The 22697-nt window shown below is 40.1% G+C and overlaps 1 protein-coding gene across 1 annotated transcript in view; it reads left to right on the top strand.

Moving 5' to 3' along the window:
- Window positions 1–8236, top strand: part of tmem178bb (transmembrane protein 178Bb) — a gene marked incomplete at both ends in the record, with an annotated part of 105622 nt that extends 97386 nt beyond the window's left edge. Inside the window, 2 exons of the mRNA XM_083907213.1 lie at window positions 4781–4918; window positions 7986–8236. Coding sequence (XP_083763339.1) covers window positions 4781–4918; window positions 7986–8236 — 389 coding nt within the window. The remainder of the gene's footprint in view (window positions 1–4780; window positions 4919–7985) is intronic.
- Between the last annotated feature and the right edge of the window lie 14461 nt (window positions 8237–22697).

The following is a 22697-nucleotide window of genomic DNA, read 5'->3' as shown; positions in this document are numbered from 1 at the left end:
AAACTCAAATCAACGGCTGATGTGACAGTGTGTTACTTTTTGGTTGAGCTTCTACTTCCTTCTACTTCAATATGAATATATGAAGAATATATACAGTAAATACACCTATTGTATAACCAAAATTAAAGGCAGGTTGACGGAATATTGCAGAATGCTGCTCCTTAACTTTTGTAGAACTGTTTCATATTGTAAAATAAATATTATTATTTTTCATGTTTACAAGTTTACATATTGCTATAGATTTCGGGATCCACTGGGATTATGTTTCCTCCACTGTGTAAAATGTAAGTAAAGTGATTTTCATTTGGCAGAAATGTGTACAATCATCTAATCGTATGAATTGTTTTTCATTACTAGCAGGTCAATTTGGCATTTATTTAATTGATATGTATGGGAATACTGTATATAATTTTTGAAATCACCAAAATCACCATCATCCCTTTTTTGATCAGAAAATATGTATATAAATGTATAACAAATAGCAACATAGGCTTTTTTCTTGATACTTCAGAAAGTACTCCATATAAATGTACACACTTTAAGTCACACATTCCAGATAAATCGGAACATCTTAAATTGTAATAGTTATATCTGAAAATACTGTACATAATATATAAAATAGTGGTTTTAGTGGATAGTGGATCTTTTGCAGACCGCAAATCATTATTATGTTTTGAAATCATGTTTGGCGTCATGTGGCGCCACCTACCGCCATCTACCAATCATTGCAGTCAGTAGAGTCTCAACTGCCTAGCAACCATGGGTTGCCAGTTACGTCTGAGCTACAATGGCGGTGAAAACTAAACCTAAAAAACCTCTGTATTTTGAATTTGAGTGTAGTTACCGCTTTTGGCCACATTCTTACATATGGCGCCTTTGACAACAACATTTTTGTAATGTCTAGAAAACACGTTTGTGTGTCTTTCAAACAGAGTGATAAAAGTGTAAATGAAATATAATTTGTCAGACACGGACTTACTCGTCATCTGTTCGAGTGTGCGTTGGCGACACTGCTTGCTCGTACTAGGACCGTTAACGTTACCTCTGGCGTCTGTGCTCGCTGCTACATGTTTAGCTGAACATGTAGAAAGTGAAACGTTCCATCTGCTGCGCCAAGCGATGCAGTCTCCTCTGTGTCATCCATCACATTAGCTGCTACTGCCGCTTTCCACATGGAGTTTTGTCGTCTAACGTCACTCAATACATCTGGTGCAACAGACAACATGGAACATTCCTCAAATGTTCCATGTTGTCTGTTGGAGTGTAAAAATAAAGTACAATCAACTGCTTTAATTTTTTTAACATATTTGTTTTTTCTGTAATTAATTAATCGAAATGAATGCATGGTCCTAATAGAAAATCAACACTACTCATTCAATCAATACACCAGAGCAATTGGTCGAAATCTCCTACATGCAGGATGGTGTCAAGCCACCATGGAGTGATTCCATTTGAATTGCAGGAAAACTGAGATTCTCCTTCTCATTTATTATAACATCATTAAATGCGAATTAATAGAAACTTAAAATTAAAGATTTGTGCACAAGATCCAACAATATAGGTAAAATGCATATTTCTTCTATCAGATTTGACTCATGATTCCATATGGTTTCATGTCCCAACAATGATTAAAAGTTGGTCCTCTCCCCATTCATTTAGTTAGTTTGAAATAGCTGTCTGGAGGCGTTTCCAAGATGGCTGCCAAGTGGCGTGAATTCCCTAGAAGGACTTAGGTCTATTTTGTTTTTTTATTTTGGTCACACCCTGATTACACTGGCTGAGACTGATAACACTTGAAGGCCGTGTGGGTGGCTGCATGGTGTGAATGTGTTAACCGCTCACAACATGTCCTCTACAGCATGTTCAACACCAGAGCTGGTTTGTCTTTTTTTTGTTGCTCTTCATTTATGCTCTTGGGCCAAATGTTTTTGACCTTTCTCGCTCCGCCACATGGTGTCCTCTACCCGAGCCTTGTGTCATGCAGCCCCCAGGCCCTGCCACAACCCCCTCCCTCCTCCCACCCTCATTCCTCCGCCTGACAGGGCAGCTCACCCTTTACATTCTAATCTACGTGCGGAAGAAGGGGGTGTGAGGCCTTGCTTGGAGCTCTTCATCCTCACTCCTCCTCCTTGTATATCAGCAGTTCTCCGCAGCTAATCACTGTCACTGTCATTAATCTCCTGCAGAGCACACTGCTGTCCTTGTGGCGGTGTCTGACCTTATCCACACTCTGTTTCCTCCTTCTGTTGTGTTCTCCTTCTGTTTGCCCTCACAGCACCGGCCCAGGCACAGTGGACTACATATAACCAAGTTGTGCAGTGTTAAAGAATTACAGACCCACTCGAGATAACCTTAGAGGAGGCTGGCCCTCGTAAAATCAGTTTGAGTGCACTTTGCCAAATCGCACTTCAGTTTTTAATTATTGTCTGGCTTTAGCTCAGGTGATGGAGCAGGTCCACAAATCATAAGGTCGACAATTCAGTGCCTAGCTCCATGTGCTTCCATGTACTGTAGGTAAGGCTGGATTCACACTTTCTGTATCTATTATCTATGTGTATGGTGGTATGCTAGGACCCTATGTATATTCTTTACCTGGGCCCCCTAGATTCTAGGATCGCCTCTGTATAAGTTGATCTTAACATAGGGCAAAGGCGGGGTACAAGCTAGACAGGTCACCACAACTGGGATCTGGCGATCTTCATGCTGTGACGCAACAATGCTAGCCACTTCACTACCGTCTTATCCACTTTCTCTGATAATATGGAAGAAAACGTTCCCTGATTTGTTGGGGTTTTCCTGGACTGGTAGAAAGGACAATACTCCAAAGTCTTTGCTCCCAGTCCCAAATAAAAAAAACATTAGCATACTGCCATTTATTCTCCTGAATAGAGAAGTGTGTAGTAGTGTAGTAGTGTAGTACTGAAGTAGTCAGGATCTTGCCTGCAAAGTCCATTTGCAATGCCTTTCATCGCACAAAATGATCCGCAGTCACAGCTGTGTTCAAAACAGTAATCTGGTAGAATGCATAATAGGTTCTAAAGGTTCCAAATGTATTAGTTCTGTAACACAACTATTTCAGACCATCTGTACAAACGGCCACAGCATTTTACCCAGCTGTCAGGAAAGCATCCAGAGGTCTCTATATCCTCTCCCATTATCTTGCCAGGCAAGGCATCATTTTATACTTAATTGCTAACTTTTTTGCAGACCCCCAAGCTATGGGTCCCACATTAAGAACCACTCTACTAAAGCACTGTGTTAAACTGGACTGTCAATACAGCTTTCATTAAACCTTCAGAGCAGTGTGTGAGACTATCATTATTGGTCATATGAGAGTGGTGTCACCCTGGAGGAAGTGTAAAAATCTTTATTTCTCTGTTTTATTCTACACTGGTGCCACTTATTCTCTCCACAAGTCTCTTCAGCCTACTCATCTTTCAGGCCGAATGAATTCACATCCTCTCCAGGGGCCTCATGTATAAAAGAGTTCGCATGGCGTACTCACAAAATTTGAGTACGTACGCAAAGAAATGTATAAAACCGTGCGTATACCGAGTCCTGCACACCTTCTCTTTATACATCCCATCAAACGTTTTTTTGGACCACGAAGGAACTAAATGGCTGCGTATTGATAGATCCTATAGGTGTTGTTTTTCTCATGTAACATGTTTGTTGGGACATGATTTATCCATGTGAGCTGAATTTACAGATCATTTCAACTGGGTCGTACCTATGTTCCCCGGGTCCTAGGTTCCCCACTTTGTGGAAGCCTGGGTGTGGAGCTCCAGGGTAAAGGGTTAGGGTTAGGGTAAGGGGTAGGGTCCTATTTTCCCCGGGTCCTTTTGGGTGAACAGCGGAGAACATGGAACCCTTTTTCAGAGAAAGGGTCCTATGTTCCCCGATCTCATACAAAGCGGGGAACATTAGACCCTTTGGGTGAACAGCGGGGAACATCGGACCCTTTTTTAGAGAAAGGGTCCGATGTTCCCCGGTCACATACAAAGTGGGGAACATAGGACCCGGGGAACATAGATAAAGTTCCATTTCAACAATCTATAAATGTGTCAGTGTGACGAGTCATCATCATCCAGTACACACACATTAGTGTCACGCACCTGCATCACCTGTCTCTTCTGATGAAAGGCGCAGCGCTGGTGGAATAACTTTTTTGTAGTTATTTGGTTATCCTATGGATTAAAATTAGGATAAGGAAATATTCTACTCACGTTTACAACAAATTAGTCCTTAACTTTATTTTGGTGCGTTTAAAACATTGTAGACTGACGTGTGTTCACGTCAGCAGCTGTGTGTCTATTTACCTAAAGAAAAGATTCATCCGTGTAAAATCAATGTCAGTCATTTGCTCAAAGTAAGACTTAGAGATAAGTGTGACACACTCGTTTTGTCTTCAGTGTCCTCTCTGATCATATCCACACATACGCACGTGGTGTATCATTTTCATTGTTTGTCACAGAATAATTCCTGTTTGTCACTGTAGACACATTAATAATATTATTTTCAAACACCGTGATAAGCTTCAGAGCTTAATATTGCGGCGTCTCCACCTGACAAGAGTTTGCGGAGCGCTCCGCAAATTCTCACGGCAGCTCGAGAGTTTGCGATGCGGTCCGCAAAGTTCCACGCCAAGTAAATCTTTATACATACCGTCGTGTGTGTGTGAAAGCAAGCGTACACCAACTTTTTGTGCGTACGCACGGTTTATACACGAGGCCCCTGGTCACTGTTCTCATTCTGTTCTTCTCTCTTGCTGTTTCTTCAGACTTGCGGCGAATGACAGCAGGGTTTATGGGCATGGCGGTGGCCATCATCCTGTTTGGTTGGATCGTTGGTGTCCTCGGCTGCTGCTGGGACCGAGGCCTCATGCAGTATGTGGCTGGTCTCCTTTTCCTCATGGGAGGTGAGTCCCACACGACACACACATTATACTCAAACACTGTGACTTGAGAGGACACCACACTGACTTCATGGCGCCTGAGTTTTGATTAACTTTTGGCTAATTTTGTGTTTCAACCTCCCTCCTCCTGATGTCACCTCATGAACTCATTTGGTGAGGGCAGGATAGTTATGGATTGACAAACAACAATGCCGTGTTTACATCACGGTTTGGTGTGGAACAGTATGGCGTGGTTTGGAATGTTAACACCGTGGGTCAGAGATTTAGGACCAATTCCAATTCCTATCTTAACCCTCAAGCTCAACCCTTAATCTTAACTGGCCTCAAAACCAAGTGTTGAGGGTTATTTTGTCACTTAGAAATGGGACACCCCTTAAATGCAGATACGTCTTCAGACTGTAGGGGGCAGAATAACGCCAAAGCTGCGTCCAGTCTGTCAACTCCAAAAAAGAAGAAGAACACATTTACGTCAGGATTATTTATTACGATCCGTTTGTCAGTCAAGTTATTAGGTTGTCAGTTAGTTATACGATGATACTCATACAAATATTCAGCTGACAGTTACCACACACCACGACTTATTGAAAAGTAAACCACAACGGCCGACTTTTGACAAAAGATCGTAAAATAAAAATAAATGTTACGCAACAATGACGTCAGTAATCCATAATATGGGCCTAAACTAAGATAATACAATGGTTTTCATCATTTTTATATCTCTATTAACAAAGAAAATACTTCATTTGTATCGCACTCGTTTCGCTACTTGCGACACCATCTTTGTTAGGGTTAGGAAAACACGCAAAGCATTCTGGGTAGCCCTTGCAGCCCTTAAACTTGTCCCTCAAGTTAATTTTTCTGAGAATCGGGACAGCACTTGGACTAGAGACAGAGCATTTTTGAGATTGAGGATTAAGCAAGGAATTGGAATTCACCCTTAGAACAGTACCTTGGAAGGTGTGGGCTGTGCCCGATGGACTTGTCAGCAAGATACGTAGTGTGACGTCGTACCAGTGCAGCAATGGAGGACATCCAGCAGCTCTTTTCTTTCCCTGCTCTGTTTGTGGCTGCTTGTCTCAACAAGATGTCAAGCGTTGTATCTGTTGTGGGTGGCGCTAGACTGGCTCTACCCACGAGTCAACTGATTACCATTTTACTCTGGTGCACCAAGGGAAGGGTGCCGATGGAAACACACACACACAAAAAAGGTACCATACCGTACCAAAACTATTCTCGCCCCCACTGTTAAGTGTTAATGCAAGGTTAAGAAAAAAGTGTTTTAGAATCAGATTGCAGATCGAGGTTTAAAGTGACAGCAATTAGGCGAAGATTACTCCTATTTTAATGTCTTCCAATTGCACTTCTCATCTAACTTTTCCGGCATTGACATCAGCAGAGTGATGAAAGCAGAGTATATTGAATGTTCATATTTAGCTCCTGCATCACCCAAGCACACACACACACACACACACACACACACACACACACACTGTGTCCCATTGGACAATCAGTCATAACTACACACTGATGTGTTGTGAGCTGCACAGCTCCTAAATTATGATCAGCCTTGGATTAGTGCTGTGCCCTACAGTTGTATAACAAACAGGCAATTTAAAAAGTCAATTATGGCTGCTTGGTAATAAAGGCAAAAAAAACAAAAAAAAAAACTGTCTGGGGCAGTGTGCAGCAGCCAAATCATAGCAGAGCTGCATGCCCACAGGGTCACCGTGCTCCAAAAAATGAGGGCAAATTTAGAATCATCAACAGCCTCTGCTGTAAATGGTAAAAAGAAAGAGATTCATTCAGATGATGATAAAGTGGACAGGATGTTTTTAAAATAAATGTAGAAAAAGGGATTTACAGTACTTTAGTGCTATAACCTTTTTATGATCTGCTGTCTTTTTGCCCTTGGTGGTGGCAAATCAGACTGCAGCCATCGTTAATGGAAAACCATTTCATATCAAGACCATTCAGGAAAAGAGTCACCAGCAAAGAAACAGAGAGATTTTCTCCAGGAGAAATGGACCATGATAAGGGCATGTGGCTGGTGATAATGACACAGGTCATTAGCAGCTCATTACGGTTTACAACAGCCACAAACATCCTGAATTAACACCTTGAGCCACACTTAGTGTGCGCTGATGTCACAACACAGGAAATGGTGGTAAAATTATTTGTTTTAGGGTCAGCAAAACAAACAGTAAAAGGGATCTTTGATCCACAGTTTTGATGTCTGTATGTCCAATATGCATTTTTTTTTTGCAACAGTCTACTGATTTTAAAGTAAAAAAAAAATGCTGTTCTGTTGAACAAATTAATTAATTTTGTTTTACAACGCTATGTTTATCTCTCATTGATCTTAGTGTATTCTCTCTTTTGCTTGCATTTACCAGTTGGTTGGCTCACAAAGAGAGCTTGTACACATGCCGAGTTACGGAGAATTTGCAAAAACGTTGTGTCTTTTTGGCTTTTTATTAGTGGTGGGCATAGATTAATTCTTTTAATCTAGATTTAATCTCACTGTAATCTTGAAATGAATCTAGATTAATCTAGACCACGGTATATGACTGTATTTTTTTCATGCATAATCAGGTATTATTAATATAATGGTGCTAATTTTTTTATCGCGCGATAAGAGTCCCACGTTAACTCAACACCTGAACGCCGATAACGGCCCACCTCTACTTTTTATCCATATGGAACCACTGTTTTAGGAACCATAAAATGTTATTTTTATGTAAAATAGAATACAATACAATAGTCATTTCACATCAGGTATACTACAAAATCGTTGTACTTCTCTCGTCAGTGCAGCAAACAGTGAAATAAGAAAAAAATAAGAAAAAAATAAAAAAAGAAGGTGCTATAGTGTGCAGAGTAATTTTTTTTTGGGGGGGGGGTTGTGTGGATAGAGACATTTCTTGATACAATGTCATGCTTACAGAAAATGTTTTACGAATGAAGTAAAATCAGAAAAATATCACGTGATGGATTAGGCCTGTGTGGATTAGGTCCAAATGTCCAGTGCACTACATTTCTCTCCTTTACCTGTCTTTTTCTGTCATTGCAGGAACTTTCTGCATCATTTCCCTCTGTACCTGTGTTGCCGGCATCAACTTTGAGCTTTCCCGTTTTCCACGGAACCTGTACGGCCTGCCTGACGACATTGGCCACGGCTACGGCTGGTCCATGTTCTGCGCCTGGGGAGGCCTCGGCCTCACCCTCATTGCCGGCTTCTTCTGCACCCTGGCTCCCTCTGTCCAGCCGATACCCCGATCCACCTGCCCCAAGTCCCGACAGGAGAATGGCACCGTCTGCTAAAGATGACAGCCAGATGAGACCGAATTAACAAACAGATCGACAACCAAGAAAGAGAAAAACTGTTCCACGTGTTCATGCATCCACTCATCTCTAGTCTTTCCTGGTTCCAGATTTTTCTTTTCAATGTGTGTGTTTAAAAATGGGTGTCTTGATGAACTTGAAAATAACGGGAGAAAAACAAGAACTGAAAAACATATTATCAAATTTTTTCAAGTTGTGCTTGTTTTGTTGTTGTGCAGCAGACAATTAAAATGGACCATGACCAGGAAAGGTTGTTGAAGTACTTGTTCAAGACTATATTTGTCAGCAAATGGGACGCTACTACTCTGAAGGTGAGAGACAAGTGTGTTCAACCTCTGAACTTCTTATGAGTTATGTATAACTGGTCTACTGTGATGGAGGAGAACTGAATGAATCAGCTGCATCGAGAAGAAACGATCAAAGATCGAGTCAAGATCTTGTGAAAGTTTCTTGGACTTGTGGACCTGTCCACATGGAGTGTCTTGTGGGATGATTCACATCGGACTTGAGCAAACATGAAACTGTGTAACTTGCATCATGTTTAGTGGCCATTTATTCATATTCAGTATTCCAGCTTCTGAGGACCCTCCAGTTAGGGCTGGGAGATCCAGGACCTCCACTCTTGTACATTAATGTACAGAATATTCCAGAGAAGTAACAACCAGGAAATGTTACATCTGACCATTTTCATTCTTGTGTAGGTGCATTCCATTCCAAAAGATGACCCCCATTACCCATTTAGCATTTTATACATGCGTTCCTCTTTTATCCAGAGTGTATTTTCCTTTTTACTGAACCCTTCTTGTTTTGAAGGAACTGTTGACAGAGTGTACTTTCAGGAGCAAATGTTGTGTTAGTTTGATCCCCCCACCCCCCTTGAGTCATAGAGGTGTTGTAAACTTGTGAGTATGAATGTGTGTGTGGATTATTTTTGCAGTGGCTAATGAAAAAAAAGAAGATCATACTGACAAAGTGGAGCTCTGCCTTGAGAGATGTATAAAGGCAGGAGCATTGATGAACAGAGAAATGTTATGGGGAGATGCAGTATCCTGTTTAAAACCTACCGCTTTTGTGGTTTGGTGTCTTGGCAGACAAAGAAAAGTTGATTTAAATGAGGGGCAGCATGATCAACCCTATATGCTGCTGCATTGAGCAACTACAGATGCAAGTCCTTGCTGAAATCGGTATTCTAGTACTAAGCTTTTCTCACTAGTATTATCACTGTTTTACTTTGTTGCTGTGCTGTTGAGATTAAAAAAAAAAAAAAAAAAGATTTCACCATACTCAGTCAAAAGACGTTGAGACTGCAGGTGAAAAAAAATGCATTCTGTGTTTGCAATATTCAAGGAAATCATAATGTAATACATTGGCCATTGGCTCAAATTCATTCAGTCAAGAGTTTGACAGAAGGTACAGCTAAAGACTACAAGTCAGCTCCACTGAAAGATAGGATGATCACAGTCATGGTGATTACCTATTTAAGTCAGTCATTGAAAGCCATAGGGTAGCCAATCCAAAACTTGAACTACCACTTTTGTTCCATTTAATATCATTATGAAGGGGATATTTTTGCAATGTAGTTTTCAATTGGGTCACTTGGTTCATAAACTGTAACATATCCTTGGAAGTCCTTATTGCACGTGTTTGCAGGTATTATATCGGGATGTGATACTTACAGAGTATGGTTTCATTTCAATCAGGATAGAGGATGGTGATAATGAGCTTGATGAAGGATAATTGACAAATGAGGTTGCTTCGTTGCAGTGCTATTGGGACAGATAAGACCAGCTGATGAACATCTGATCGCAACATTTACACTTCAGGACATTTAAACTCGGAATTGAGAGTGTACATGTTTGCGAGTACAGGAAAATGGGAAATGATGATGAATGCATGCAGTAATATACCTAAATTAACTTCCACTGGACCTTCATGTCATGGCCAAAGGATTTTGTCCATCAACCATGACATGAATAAATGGTACAGAATTGGCAACATTTCTGAGGCAAATTTCGGCGTTACCTCACAACTGGCAAAAATTCCACCAAAGTAATGGAAAAGGCAGAACTCCAGTAACTGACATCGTGCAACACTTGCACACAATCAAAAAAAAAGCCATTTCGGCAGGAAGATGTGCTGTTCAAATCCATAGACGCAACATATATACTGTATCACACAATATATCAGGCAACTCATCTTTTTTCTGGCTGTAATCATAAAAAGTGAAGATGTTGGATAGCTGTCCGGTAAAACACTCCCATAGATCAACAAAGATCCTGGGAGACAGCAGAGGTAGTGCTGCACACAGTGATCACATCAGTTACAAAATCCAACTCTCACTGACCCTGATATCTATATTATATTACTATATTTATTTCACATGCTTTTATTGTAATGCCTAAGGGCCCTTTTATACTCCATTTTCGTCTATTATACATCCGTCCTTCCCGACGCTGCAAGTCCTCTCCGGCTGTTTCAATGTTCATGTAAAGCACCATGGCTGCATTTTAAGGGCTAGGTATATTGAGTCTGTCAGGGTCTGGAATATGTTGAAAGTGCAGAGTGGATTCTGATCACTTGAAACAGACAGGTGACATTCATTTTTGCAGGAACTTTTCCTGCCAACACAGACAAACAGAGTCACATGATGACCGGAGCTCTAAGGACCTATCAGCATAGGTTTTTATTTTTATTTGGCATTTCATCCACACATAAATGGCTTTTTTTTTTAAAAGGGTCCCATAGAAGCACCAGCTCTCTGAAATGGTCGACTTCTGTGACATGAGATGACATGATTTACATTATGATGAAATGCTAATCATTTAATTTTAATATTGATCAGTCATGCCAACTTTGCCTTTAAGCAAATATGATCTAGTGTGCAAATAGTTAATAAAAGTTGGAATAATTCTGAATTCAGCTTTAATGAAAGAAAGTTCAAGATCAATTGGCTTATTGAGTGTGCTTGATGTGTCATGGTTACATTCCACAGTGTAGATACCAATCAACATGTCAATCTACTGTAATGGTAGTTCTGGAACTCTAGAATAGTGTGTGAAAATGATGTGGCTGTAAATGTATCTCTCACTCACAAAAGGGTTTTTTAATCTCAAAATTACTTCCTGCTAAAATAAAGGTTATATACATAACTCAGTAATGTCGAGGACCAAAGGAAATGAAGTAGTGCTGTCTTTAAATGAAGTTTACAGTGACTTGGTATGAAATAAATGCAACAGGATGAAGTGGGAAAAAAAAGATCAGTGCAGTGTTTCATGTGACAGCTTTAATGTGATTTAATGCTTTTATCACAGCTTCTTCGACTGCACTTTCAAAGGGTTCAACGGAAACCACTTACCCTTCTGTACCTAGACATACACTACTGGAGACCAGGGTAATAAGGTAGAGTGAGAGCGTTTTATCATAATTCGATTATAATGTTATCTTGAGGCATCAGACATGGTTTTCTGGTGATCTGGACGTCAAATTTCTCATCGCACTGGGTTCATCATGTTCCTCGCAAAATCTGATTTAGCATGAAGTCATTCCCCTGAGAAAATCAGAGCATAAACTGTGTGGGCAGGGCACAGACATACTGCAATCGTATCATACATATAATGACATTAAGAAGTCATCATCATCATCATCAATTAACTGTGTAATTAAACTTCTGAGGTAATGACATAGAAAACCATTATCTCTCATAACAGTTTGGAATATTAAAGATGAGCATCACAGACATTTCAAGATGAAATAGAATTATCCATTTGTAATGGGGAAAGAAAATGATTTATAGAATGTCACAGCTAATTATATAACACATCGATATTATTGTGTTGCGTTGTTGGCCCTGAGTTTTTACTTGCGGTCATGGTATATTATTTTCCAACCGTAGACGTTCCCTTTGACACAAGCTGATAATGCAATTGAGCATGAAATTGCTTCAACTCTGCTGGATGTAAAGAGTCGTGCTGCTCAAACCTGCCACAGCAAAAGGGAACACACACACACAGAGATGAGGACATAGAGGGCAAAAGTGGAGCCAAAGCATAATCACTCGCATAAACTTCTGTCTGACCCAAATCCACACAAATCCACAGAATTTGTGTACTAAAACACAGACTATACCACTAGTATCTAATGAAAGTCCTGTAGAATAATCACATTGTCACCAATTATGTACAGCTAATAATTGGAATTAATCCCCTTCAAGAAGCTGACATCAAAAAGCTAGCTTTTTAGTAAAACTGAAAGAAACTTCCTCTACAACAGTTTTATTCAGCATCAAGTATAATGGAGTTTACACTATATACACAAGGACAAGCTTTTATTACTGCAGTGGCATCTCATTTCTCATTTTAATTTGTGCAAGAGAGAGAGGAGTTGGGTGAATCAATAATCTCGCAAAGTTTTACCATGATATGACATTGGAATCTGAAATGATTCAAATTTTGAATCATTTCAGAAAATGACAAATAAATCATGTGTTAATTAGTGTCAATATTGTGGTGGTGCTACTAATAAGCTAAGCTACTTTGTAAGCATACTTTTAGTTTCAAGTGTAACTTAAAACCCTAAAAAAAAAGGGATTGCATTTGAATTTTGCCATTGCCTTTCTTAGTGTCCTCTTGCGTGACTGGTACGCTCTGTCGTCACGATCTTGTCCAATCAACACAAGTCTTGTTGTGCTAGACCCCGTCCCCATTTATAATTGAGAGACTTGACCGACCCACAATGCTCCCCACTCTCCCTCACTTAGCACTTGGAATTTTTTCATAAGAGGGGGTTAATGGGGCTTTTCCATCAGCACCACTCGGCTTGACTCGACTTTACTCGTTTTTTGGGGTGGGGGGAGTTAGGTGTTTCAATAAGTCAACGCTGCATGACGCAGGAGTTAGGGGAAAGCTATCTGAGTAGCAGCGTGAGCGCCAGCCAATCACATTGCAGTGAAATAATAAAATATTCCAGAACAGGTGCTAGCCAGTCAGACCACATTTGTGTTGAAGTGCGGACGCGACATCACCGTTACTTTAGAGACATTAGCAACTCTTGTTACAAAGGCATAACAGACACAGCTAGTTTCAGGGCTAAAGGTCCAGTGTGTAATAATTAGTGACATCTCATGGTGAGAATGCAGACTGCACCTTGCAAACACCTTGTTTTCCCAAGCACCTCAGGGAACTTGAGTATCTTTTGTAAATTAGATAGGACTCCTTCCATCTGAGTTTGTATCATACTCTTCAGCTACAAAACACACACACTGGCTAGTTTGTCTGTTCAGGCTGCTGTAGAAACATGGTGGTGTAAGATGGTGGATTTAATCTAAGGCAATGAAAACCAAATTGTTATTCACGTGTCGTTTTTTCAATTTCTGCCATGAGCACAACTTTGCATTCATGTAAAAAAAAAATGTGTGCCGTATATGCGTCCCACACTAGTAACCTACATGGTTTGAGTGATCAGATCTGAAGCATTTGGGTGCATTCACACATGAAGAGCTGTCCACTTGATACCTGATAAAATAAATGTGTGTATATATATATAACACTTTATATTTAAGGCTGTGATCAATGTGTAAATAATTCTGGTCAAACTTACAACCATTAAAAATTTGCGCCTAACAAGAGGTGCATTAGCAGGGAGGCACACAGATATACAGATGGCTTATAGTAAGCCAGATTAAGCAGCACAACTATTTTTCACCTAGAAGAACCCATAATAGCTTCCTCACAACAATACAAACCCATCGTTTAACTGTCGGACACAGACGGACTGAAGCTGAAGTGGTTTTGGAACAGAGATACTGCAACTTCCTTGCTTTGTGGACACCAGATATGGACAACAAAAGTGATCTGTCAACCTTTAACATCAGTACTGTGTCTGTTGATTAATCATAAAATAGGAGAAAAAAAAAAATAACAGAGATGTTCAACTGTGGAATGTAAAATCACAACAAAATAAATCTCATCGGTGTGTTTACTAACGCTGCTGCTTGTCATGCCTGTTTATGAATGAAATGTTTTGTGAGTTTTATGTAGGAATGTAAAGCTGTCTCTACACTTTTGTGGGCCTGTGACATGTTAGAGTTTCTGGGCAAAATCTGAATGGAAGGAATTACCATACCCATATATACCATACCACCATAGTAATAAGACTTTAAATTTGTTCCCCCGCAGTTACGCAAAAATAAATCACTCATTCTACTGCACCAAAGTCCACAGAGAAAATCATTGTTTTTAGCATGCATGGGAGATGCTGGTCCTCTGAACACAATTCATGCAGTATTTGAGTTGACTGGGGAAAGCAGAGGAAAGTTGTTGAACACCATACTGTAAAATATAAATACAATACAATCTTTAGTGCATTCCATATTTGAAATACTTAGTGGTTTAACATGGTGCCAGACAGCAACAAAAGCTTATCTGCTGCTTTGTTAAACTGCATTTGCTCACTGGTCCAGTTTTAGGTGTTAGCTTTTTATCCCTATAGCACTTTTGGTAGTTTTACTGAGATCTTATCCTATGTGGACTGGCCATTAATATTACAGATGTAATGTGGTAAAATCCCTAATCCCATTCCAAATATTCAAAAATATTGTGCAAAAGAAAAGAGCTGACAGCATGTTAAAGTTGTGGAAATATTCAAAGTACAATTAGCATGTTACTGAAGTTTGTCACTTGCGCCTCTTATGGGGCAACAACATTCTCTGCTGTTTGTTTTCAAATCTATGCAAAAATCATGGTTCAGTTCTTTTGTTTTTGTCTTGAAAATGGCAGGGTGTCACTGAATAGTGCTTCATACACCCCCGTTTCAAACAAAACTATCCCTTAAAGTTCTACATAATGCAGTGGAGAATGTTGCTGCGTAAATACAAGTATTGCATCTACTCCTGCAAGATAGGGTGGAGCTGTTTTTTTTTTTTAAATCCGGACTATAGCCCTTCAGTGTGAAAATTCAAATGTTATTTTATGTTAAAAAAAAAGAAAAGAAAAACCAGATAAAAAGTGATGCAACAGAACCAGATCTATTGTTTGACAGGTGGTTGTGTTGTGTCAAGCAGAGTCTCAGACTGACTGAACAAGTATATGTTCAGCCATGTGGCAATGCATTACATAAATCAGCTGTGTCTCTCCAAACACACTGGCAGCAACTGACCTTGAGATTCTCCAGCTTCTGATTCTTGTGTGAATATGCTCCTCTTTCCACATCAGTGCATTCCGTCAGTGTCTATACAGAATCCAGCAGCCAAGCTGTAACCAAGACAGGGAGGAGGGAGAAACTAAAGCTGCAGTGCGTAACTTTTGTTGTTGTTCTTCATGAGCAGAAACAATTGATGTCATCAAAATTAAGATACATAACATCATAGAATGCAGGAGAAGACACAAATAAATACATTTCAGGTTAAACACAAAAAGTCATTCCAAAAACATGGAATCAAAGAAAATAATACTAGGGTATTTTTAGCCTACTTATTTTCAGACTGACTAATTATGTTGATGTACTGTTTGATTTCCTTTTTGAGACGGTGAGTACAGAGTATTTGATTAGTGAATTTGTGGTTATGGATATGAGCTGATATGGATATGGCTAAAAATAATATTACCTTTTTCTTAGCCATTCAAAACGGTACAGGGAATATCAGCTTAAATTAGTTTAATGGTCGCTTAACTTGATGTTTGTATGATTTTCCTTAAGCTACACACCAGTGTTTTTGAGATGAACAGCCGAACATCCCCACCCTGGATTCTGCAGTCAATTCTGTCAGAATTAGTAAAAACTTGAAAGTATGTGTGTGATTTTTTTAACTGATATTTTACACACAAAACAAATAATTAATTAAAAAATTATAATTAAACCTACCATTTAACTTGTTGAAAGTTGAAACTAACCAACAGAGGCTCTGTGTAAGAATGACTTCCCACAACTCTTATGTTACTTCCATTGATGCGGTTATCTGATATAGATGTTGAACAATACAGTACATTTTTTCCATTCCATTTTTTCGTTTGGTATTAGTATAGTATTAGTATAAGTATATACTAATAAGTATTAGCATGATTACTTTACTCTTTGGTTAAAACACAATTATTAACAATACCAGACGCAAGCTTCTATTTTGAAAATTATAAAATAAGCGAGGTGGCACGAGACGAGAGGATCCAGACTGCAGCCATACACTTTGGCCTTTACTGAGGCAGGTTAAAGTGTGGCACATAAATCTCATGTTGAACAATACATCTTATACAATTAACCAGCGTCATTTTATGTTTTTGGCTACAGACGAGCGGTTCCCAACGCAATATTTTATTTTGAAAATTGTTTTCCTTGGCGGTGTGGATTCATGACTCGAAACAGGAGGCTCGCAAAGGGAGGGTGCGGTCTGCAGCCATACACTCTTGAGACCATCGCAGAGCCACACATAGAGACAAACAACCATTCACTCTCACATTGACACCTATGGTCAATTTAGAATGACTAATTTACCTAATCCCCAGATTGCATGTTTTTGGACTGTGGGAGGAAGCTGGAGAAAACACACACACGCATGGGGAGATCATGCAAACTCCATGCACAAAGGCCCTTGATCCAACCGGGGCTCGAACCTGGGTCTTCTTGTATCTATGTACTAAATCACAGAATTCCAAAATAAAAGTCTTCTTTAATGCAAAATGAATCTATAAACCTTCTTATTCTGGCTTTCCCCTTTAAGGGTCAACAGAAGATATCTTAATACAAAATTGATGAAAAAATTAATCAAACACATTTTGTAAAGCCTGAATATGTGACCTATTAACACACACACACAACCAGGATGTCCATATAAGGAGTTGTGTAATACTCCCACTGAAATTTAGCAAGGGTATGCCTTGATCTGTGCCACATAAGCACTAAGGGTTAGGGGTGGCTCACATTAAATGAATGGAGCAATGGAGGGGAGCATGTGACACACGGGCTGCGAGTTTGAGACCTCTGGCTTATTCTGTGCAGTTCAAGGTGCATGGCAAACCTATAGTTCATAATGTGTTACTCTTTTTAACCTTATTATCTGAAATCCTTTTCAGTTCTTGATATTGATGAATATAGTTGTTTGGGGAAGAAAACTAAAAGCATCCAGTGTCTGTAGACCTTACAACGACAATCATTTTGTCAAAAGGAAATAGATTGATTTGTTGAGTGGCGTGCCTACCTATTATTGGTAATTCAGACATGATGTATACAGTATCAACAAAGCTGTCCTCACAGCGCTCTGTTCTCTTGCAATAGTCGGGGCAGTGTGAGTTTATGTGTTTTGAGGACAGAGCTTTAATGAGCAGACAAGAAAGGGTGAGATGTATCTGTTGGTATCAGTTGCAGCGTTGTTGCTATTGCAACCAATTTTCCAGACTCCTACCAGACAACTTTATTTATTGATGTCTTTCTGGACGTGAAAAGGATTTTAACTAATAACATTAAAAGCAGCGGCGCAGCAGGTCTGTCTGGGTATGAAGGCTGCTTGGAAACCTGGTGGTGGGTGGTGGGGGGTTGGGTAGTGCTCACAAAGCAGCATCTACTGTATTGGTACTGTCCACACAGTTGCCATCAGATACTGTGAGGTCCTTGTAGAGAACAAGATGAGAGTACACTGATGTCAAGTCCACATGAGGTTTTCCTCATCTTAAAAGAAAAAGATTTTGTCTACTCAAACTCAGACGTCATTCAAGCGTCTCTGTGAACATATTTGGAGAGCAGCTGTGTATGTGTGTACGCGTCTTAAATAAATGTGATGATTGAGACTTGACGTCAAACGGAGACACTGGCGCACACTGTGATAGTACAAGCCAAATACCTCTGTGTTCCCAGTCTATTATACACTGTGAACAGAAATTGTGAAAATTGTAACCCTGGCAGGAGTCTTCTAAAATGTGTGTTTTCAGAGACCGAACCAACATCTTGTGAGTGTATGATAGGCCAAAACTAACTTTTCAAAAACACCCACCCACCATAGAGTGGTCCTGTCGCACATATATGTTAGTTATGGGGGTCTACTTACATACATTAAGTTGTTTTTATGGTCAAAAACCTCCTAGTTGCTGTAAACGAGCCGATAGAAATCCTCTTTTCTGACGGTGTTTCCCAGCCGCGAGATTTGAGACTCAACTCTCTCAAACAGAAGGCAGAGTCTTGTAATTGGCCAGTAGCTCCCCCCCGGAACGGTGGATGCACTGCTACTTATTATCAAAACATTGTTTTAACATTGTTTAAAAATAGCTTCTTCACGACTCCCCGCCGCAGTCCCTTTGACGACCTTTGACCCGGAGTCAGACCCAGAGTCAGAAGACACTGTCGCTCGTGAAACACCTCCACAACAGCCGTTATTCTTCTTCTGCGGTTCAATGTATGCAACCGGATGTGCCCGGACTAGTGCCTGGAACAGGACGATCTGCTGCTCTGGAGAACCGGTGTTTACGTAACCGGACCGGGTTTTTTCATCTCACTGAGCCCGAGATTACAATAAAACACAGCGTTCTCAGCAGTGGCTGAACTGTTTGTTTAGAACCTTCACGGCTTCTTAAACAAGGTAAGGACGCAGATAAACACTAAAAAACAGCGTTAATTGGAACCTCCGGTCTAGGTCCGCTTTAAATTAGGCTTCCCGCAGCCTCTGAAACAGCAATCTGAGGAATTCTCATGGAATCTCGAGGCCCAGAGGCCACAAATTCAAGGCACAGTTTAGGACATTGACCAAGGTGCCTTATTGCTATGCTAAACACTTTTATAATGATGATTATAAGGCTTTGCAGATGAGGATTAATTAGAGAAAGAGTCTTGTAAGTGAGAAAACTTTTCATCTGCATATTATTATATTATATTAGGCCACCAAACGCCGACCGTTGGGCTGACAACAAAAAAAAAATTAAGATTGAGTGTGACACCGATTCATCAGATGAAATTACTTTCCTCACCAGCTGGTGGTGGAAGTCCATAACAAATGAAAAAGCTAAACCAGGACTATGGATGGTAATACACTGTCCGAAGGTTGACCATCAGGTTGTGTGTCCAGGAACCCCCGAGGTGTTTCTTTAATTCTTCATGGTGGACGGGCCTGACACTTGCTGCGAGAGGCAGCCATCAGTGATTAGCAGAGAAGTGTCTGTCACGGATACTTACATAGCAAGAGTTGCTAATGTTGCGAGAGTTACCAAACACAATTTTGTTATGTGCATGCATAATGGCAATAATAAATTATTGAATCTTGAAAGTGATGCTGATGTTATGGCATCACTTTCTCTGACCACAACCATTAGCAAAAAGGGAAAACAATGTTGTCTAAGACCTCTGTTTGGGCATAATTTGATTGGCTGACGTTTGCACAAATGCTTGGAAGCTTGAACATTTCTCAACTTCTGGCGCAACATTTTGGCAGCAGTCCATTCAAAATGATTGAGAGGCTTTTCAGTCGACGTGTTCATGATTGGTTTCCTTTTTTTGGGAGATTCTTTAGTTGGCAAATATGGTATCCTTACCAGACGCTGACTAATCTCTGTTAGCTGCTATCTACATATGAATGTGGATTATTTAAAAAGAAACCTGTTGGAGTATTGTTTTTGCCTCTTTTGCTTTCTGTTTACTGGGGCCAACCACAGCCTGCTCAAAACAGGAACCAGAAACCTTCTTGTCCCCAAATGTTCTCCCATTCCTACAGATCTTCTATATTCACATGTTGAAATTAAACTTAATTGCCAAATACTGTAGATAACTAATCAATAACCCATGAACATAAATTCAATTATTAATTGTGTTTTAACAGTGTCACATTAAGAATTGCCCAAAACGTTCTGTTTTTGTTGCTTTGTCCCCTCATTTGCTTCTCATTCATTCATTTTGTCACTGAGTTGTGTTTTCTATTTCAGCTATCTGTGCTCTCATCTTAAACATGCCCTCTCGGGCTAAATTGCACTTGGCAGTAAGAGTACGTTTGCCTGTTCTCGCTCTCTCTCTCTCTCTCTCTCTCTCTCCACTTTAAGTGCAAATTAGTCTGCCGCAGTCTCGGGGTCACTGACATCATCTATCCGTCTTATTGTCTTTTACTTTCAATTTTTTGAAAACGTCTTTTTTTTTCTCTTACTGTCAGTCTCTCTGTCAGACTACTATCAGTCTGACCTGGGGTGGACATCCAATTCTGACTTGCTTCCTGTGAAACCCAGTCCAGCAGCTGCTGACCTATTGTGTAATCGTTGAATGAGTTTTCTGCAAGTCCATCACCGTCTCGACTGGATCGGCCAACAGGACGTGAAGAGACAGAATAAGAATTGCATAAGCTAGCTAATTTGGACTATTTCCTTTGCATGTATTTGACTGTGATTCTCTTGGTGTAAAGATTTAGAGGCCGACGACCCACAACCAGATTTCTACATTGGTAAAAAGGTAAATACTATAATAGCTGCCTGCCTGATCCCTCACAATCCCCCAGAAAGTAAACATTATTCAAATCTAGACTTTGCTGCTAACTATGGTACATCACCTATCCAACGATGAGCCAAGCCTTGTTTTACACAAATCAGCTAACAAAAAAATGTGCTCATACAGTCCAATATGAAGGTTTAGTTGTTTTTCCCCACACACTGGTTCTCTGTGCCTGCTGTGCTAAACAAAATGGAAACAGGTCAGTATGATGTGGGATCTGATTTGAACACTGGAGACTGAAGAGGCTGCAAGAATAGGAGCCAATTATTAATCTGCTATGTTTTCTCTTGCATCCCAACAGCAGTTAAGCTGTGCTGCATGGGGCTGAGAACTGGAATCATTTTCCAGTTCTGAGTAATGAGACACCACAGTCAGCAGGCCTCATGAGGAACATAGCTTTTCCCATTACCAAGGTTCTACGGACATGCAACACTAATTGGTGAGATGATTGTAAGTCAACATACTCATTAACCTACACAGCTAGCTGTCCATTTATTTTCTGAATAGAGGAGCATATGGAAATGCGATGAAGGTGCATGTGTGCAGGTGTTGTTACCGTCAACCATTAAGATTATATTTTCATATCAAGCTTTAAATACCACCACAAAGTAAACCCGCAAAACATTAGTGATTAAGGAGAAACGGTCCTCCCTTAGTATTCCCCTGTGAACCCTGCTTAGCCTTCACCAAGCCACTTTTTCTCATTTTAATCAGGGCTGTCAGCCACGGAAGCATGACTGGCATTAACATCATCACCTATGTTTGCATTTGCATCCTGAGATAAACAAGTGCCTCCATGTTTAATTCATGAGGCTGCAAGAGAGATGTGCCTTCAAAATCAGTTTTTGCCAAGTAATCCATCTCCACTCATTTAAAGGGAGGAACTATTATTGATTGGCTGTTATCTCTTTTTATGAGGGGAATTATGTCACATTTTTTAACTAGGCTCATTTAATGATCTTTATCTTTATCTTAAACTGTAGTGTAAAGCAGACTGTCGCGGTCATCAAGACCAGAAAGCGCTTTATAAATACAAACCCAAACTGGCATTGGGTGGAGTCAGCTTAAAAACCCGGGGTGGAGTTCCTCTTTAATTAGCTAAAATCACCCATAAGCAGCCATGTTTTTAGTGACGGCAAGTCAGCGTCTGTCCCTTGCTTGACTTTTGAATGGTACAACAATTGCTGTTCTTTTCTGAAATTCTGAAGTAGATATTTTGACAGTCATGTTTTGGCAAATCATTTTATGTGTGCCATATCAACATTTCTTAAGTGCTTTAGTCACCAGAATTGGGTTGGTGGTGATGTGTACCATTGAAAAATAGTCCACCGTGGAGCGTACCAAAGGCACAGGTTGAGGACAGTTTGAGATGAGAAGATGACTTTTCGTGGATTATTGTGGAGTTATGAAAACATTGTCTCTTCCCAGCCTGAACATGGTGGGGGTTTTTTTGTATCTAAACCTAACCACAGATCACCCAAGATGACCATTCATCCTATGAACATGGTCTGTCGACATGTGAATTTTGTGATACAATGGCAACATGCACTCCTGGAAACTTGCTTGGGTTGCCATGTTATGCAGGGGAAGTTTTGACTCGCCATCAAGCCTTTTTGTCTCTTGTCTCAGATTCAAGGACATTACTTGAGTTGGCACTCACAGCAGGAGCTGTTTCACTGTTACGACACTGAGAATCTGTTGTAGTAAGATGCTGTGCTGCCACCAAGTGGACAATAAATCAACATATCTATACCCACAATGCAGTGCACTGAAATGATGTCATATTCTGCAGAGACAGTCCCAGTAAGATGATATAAATGCACTGCACTCCGTGAATCTGTATTCCTCTCCGGTCTGGTAGCACTTAAACATATTAATATCATCAGCAAAGACAAAACTGACACATGTCGTCGAGCATCTCCTTATAAAAATCTGAATAATTCATAACTTAATAGCAATAACAAATTAAGATTACCTAGAAAGTAGGATTAAACAGAAT

Source organism: Microchirus variegatus (assembly GCF_963457635.1).
Source record: "Microchirus variegatus genome assembly, chromosome: 20".
In the NCBI taxonomy this organism is placed as follows: Eukaryota; Metazoa; Chordata; class Actinopteri; order Pleuronectiformes; family Soleidae; genus Microchirus; species Microchirus variegatus.
This window is presented reverse-complemented; position numbering and strand designations above follow the sequence as displayed.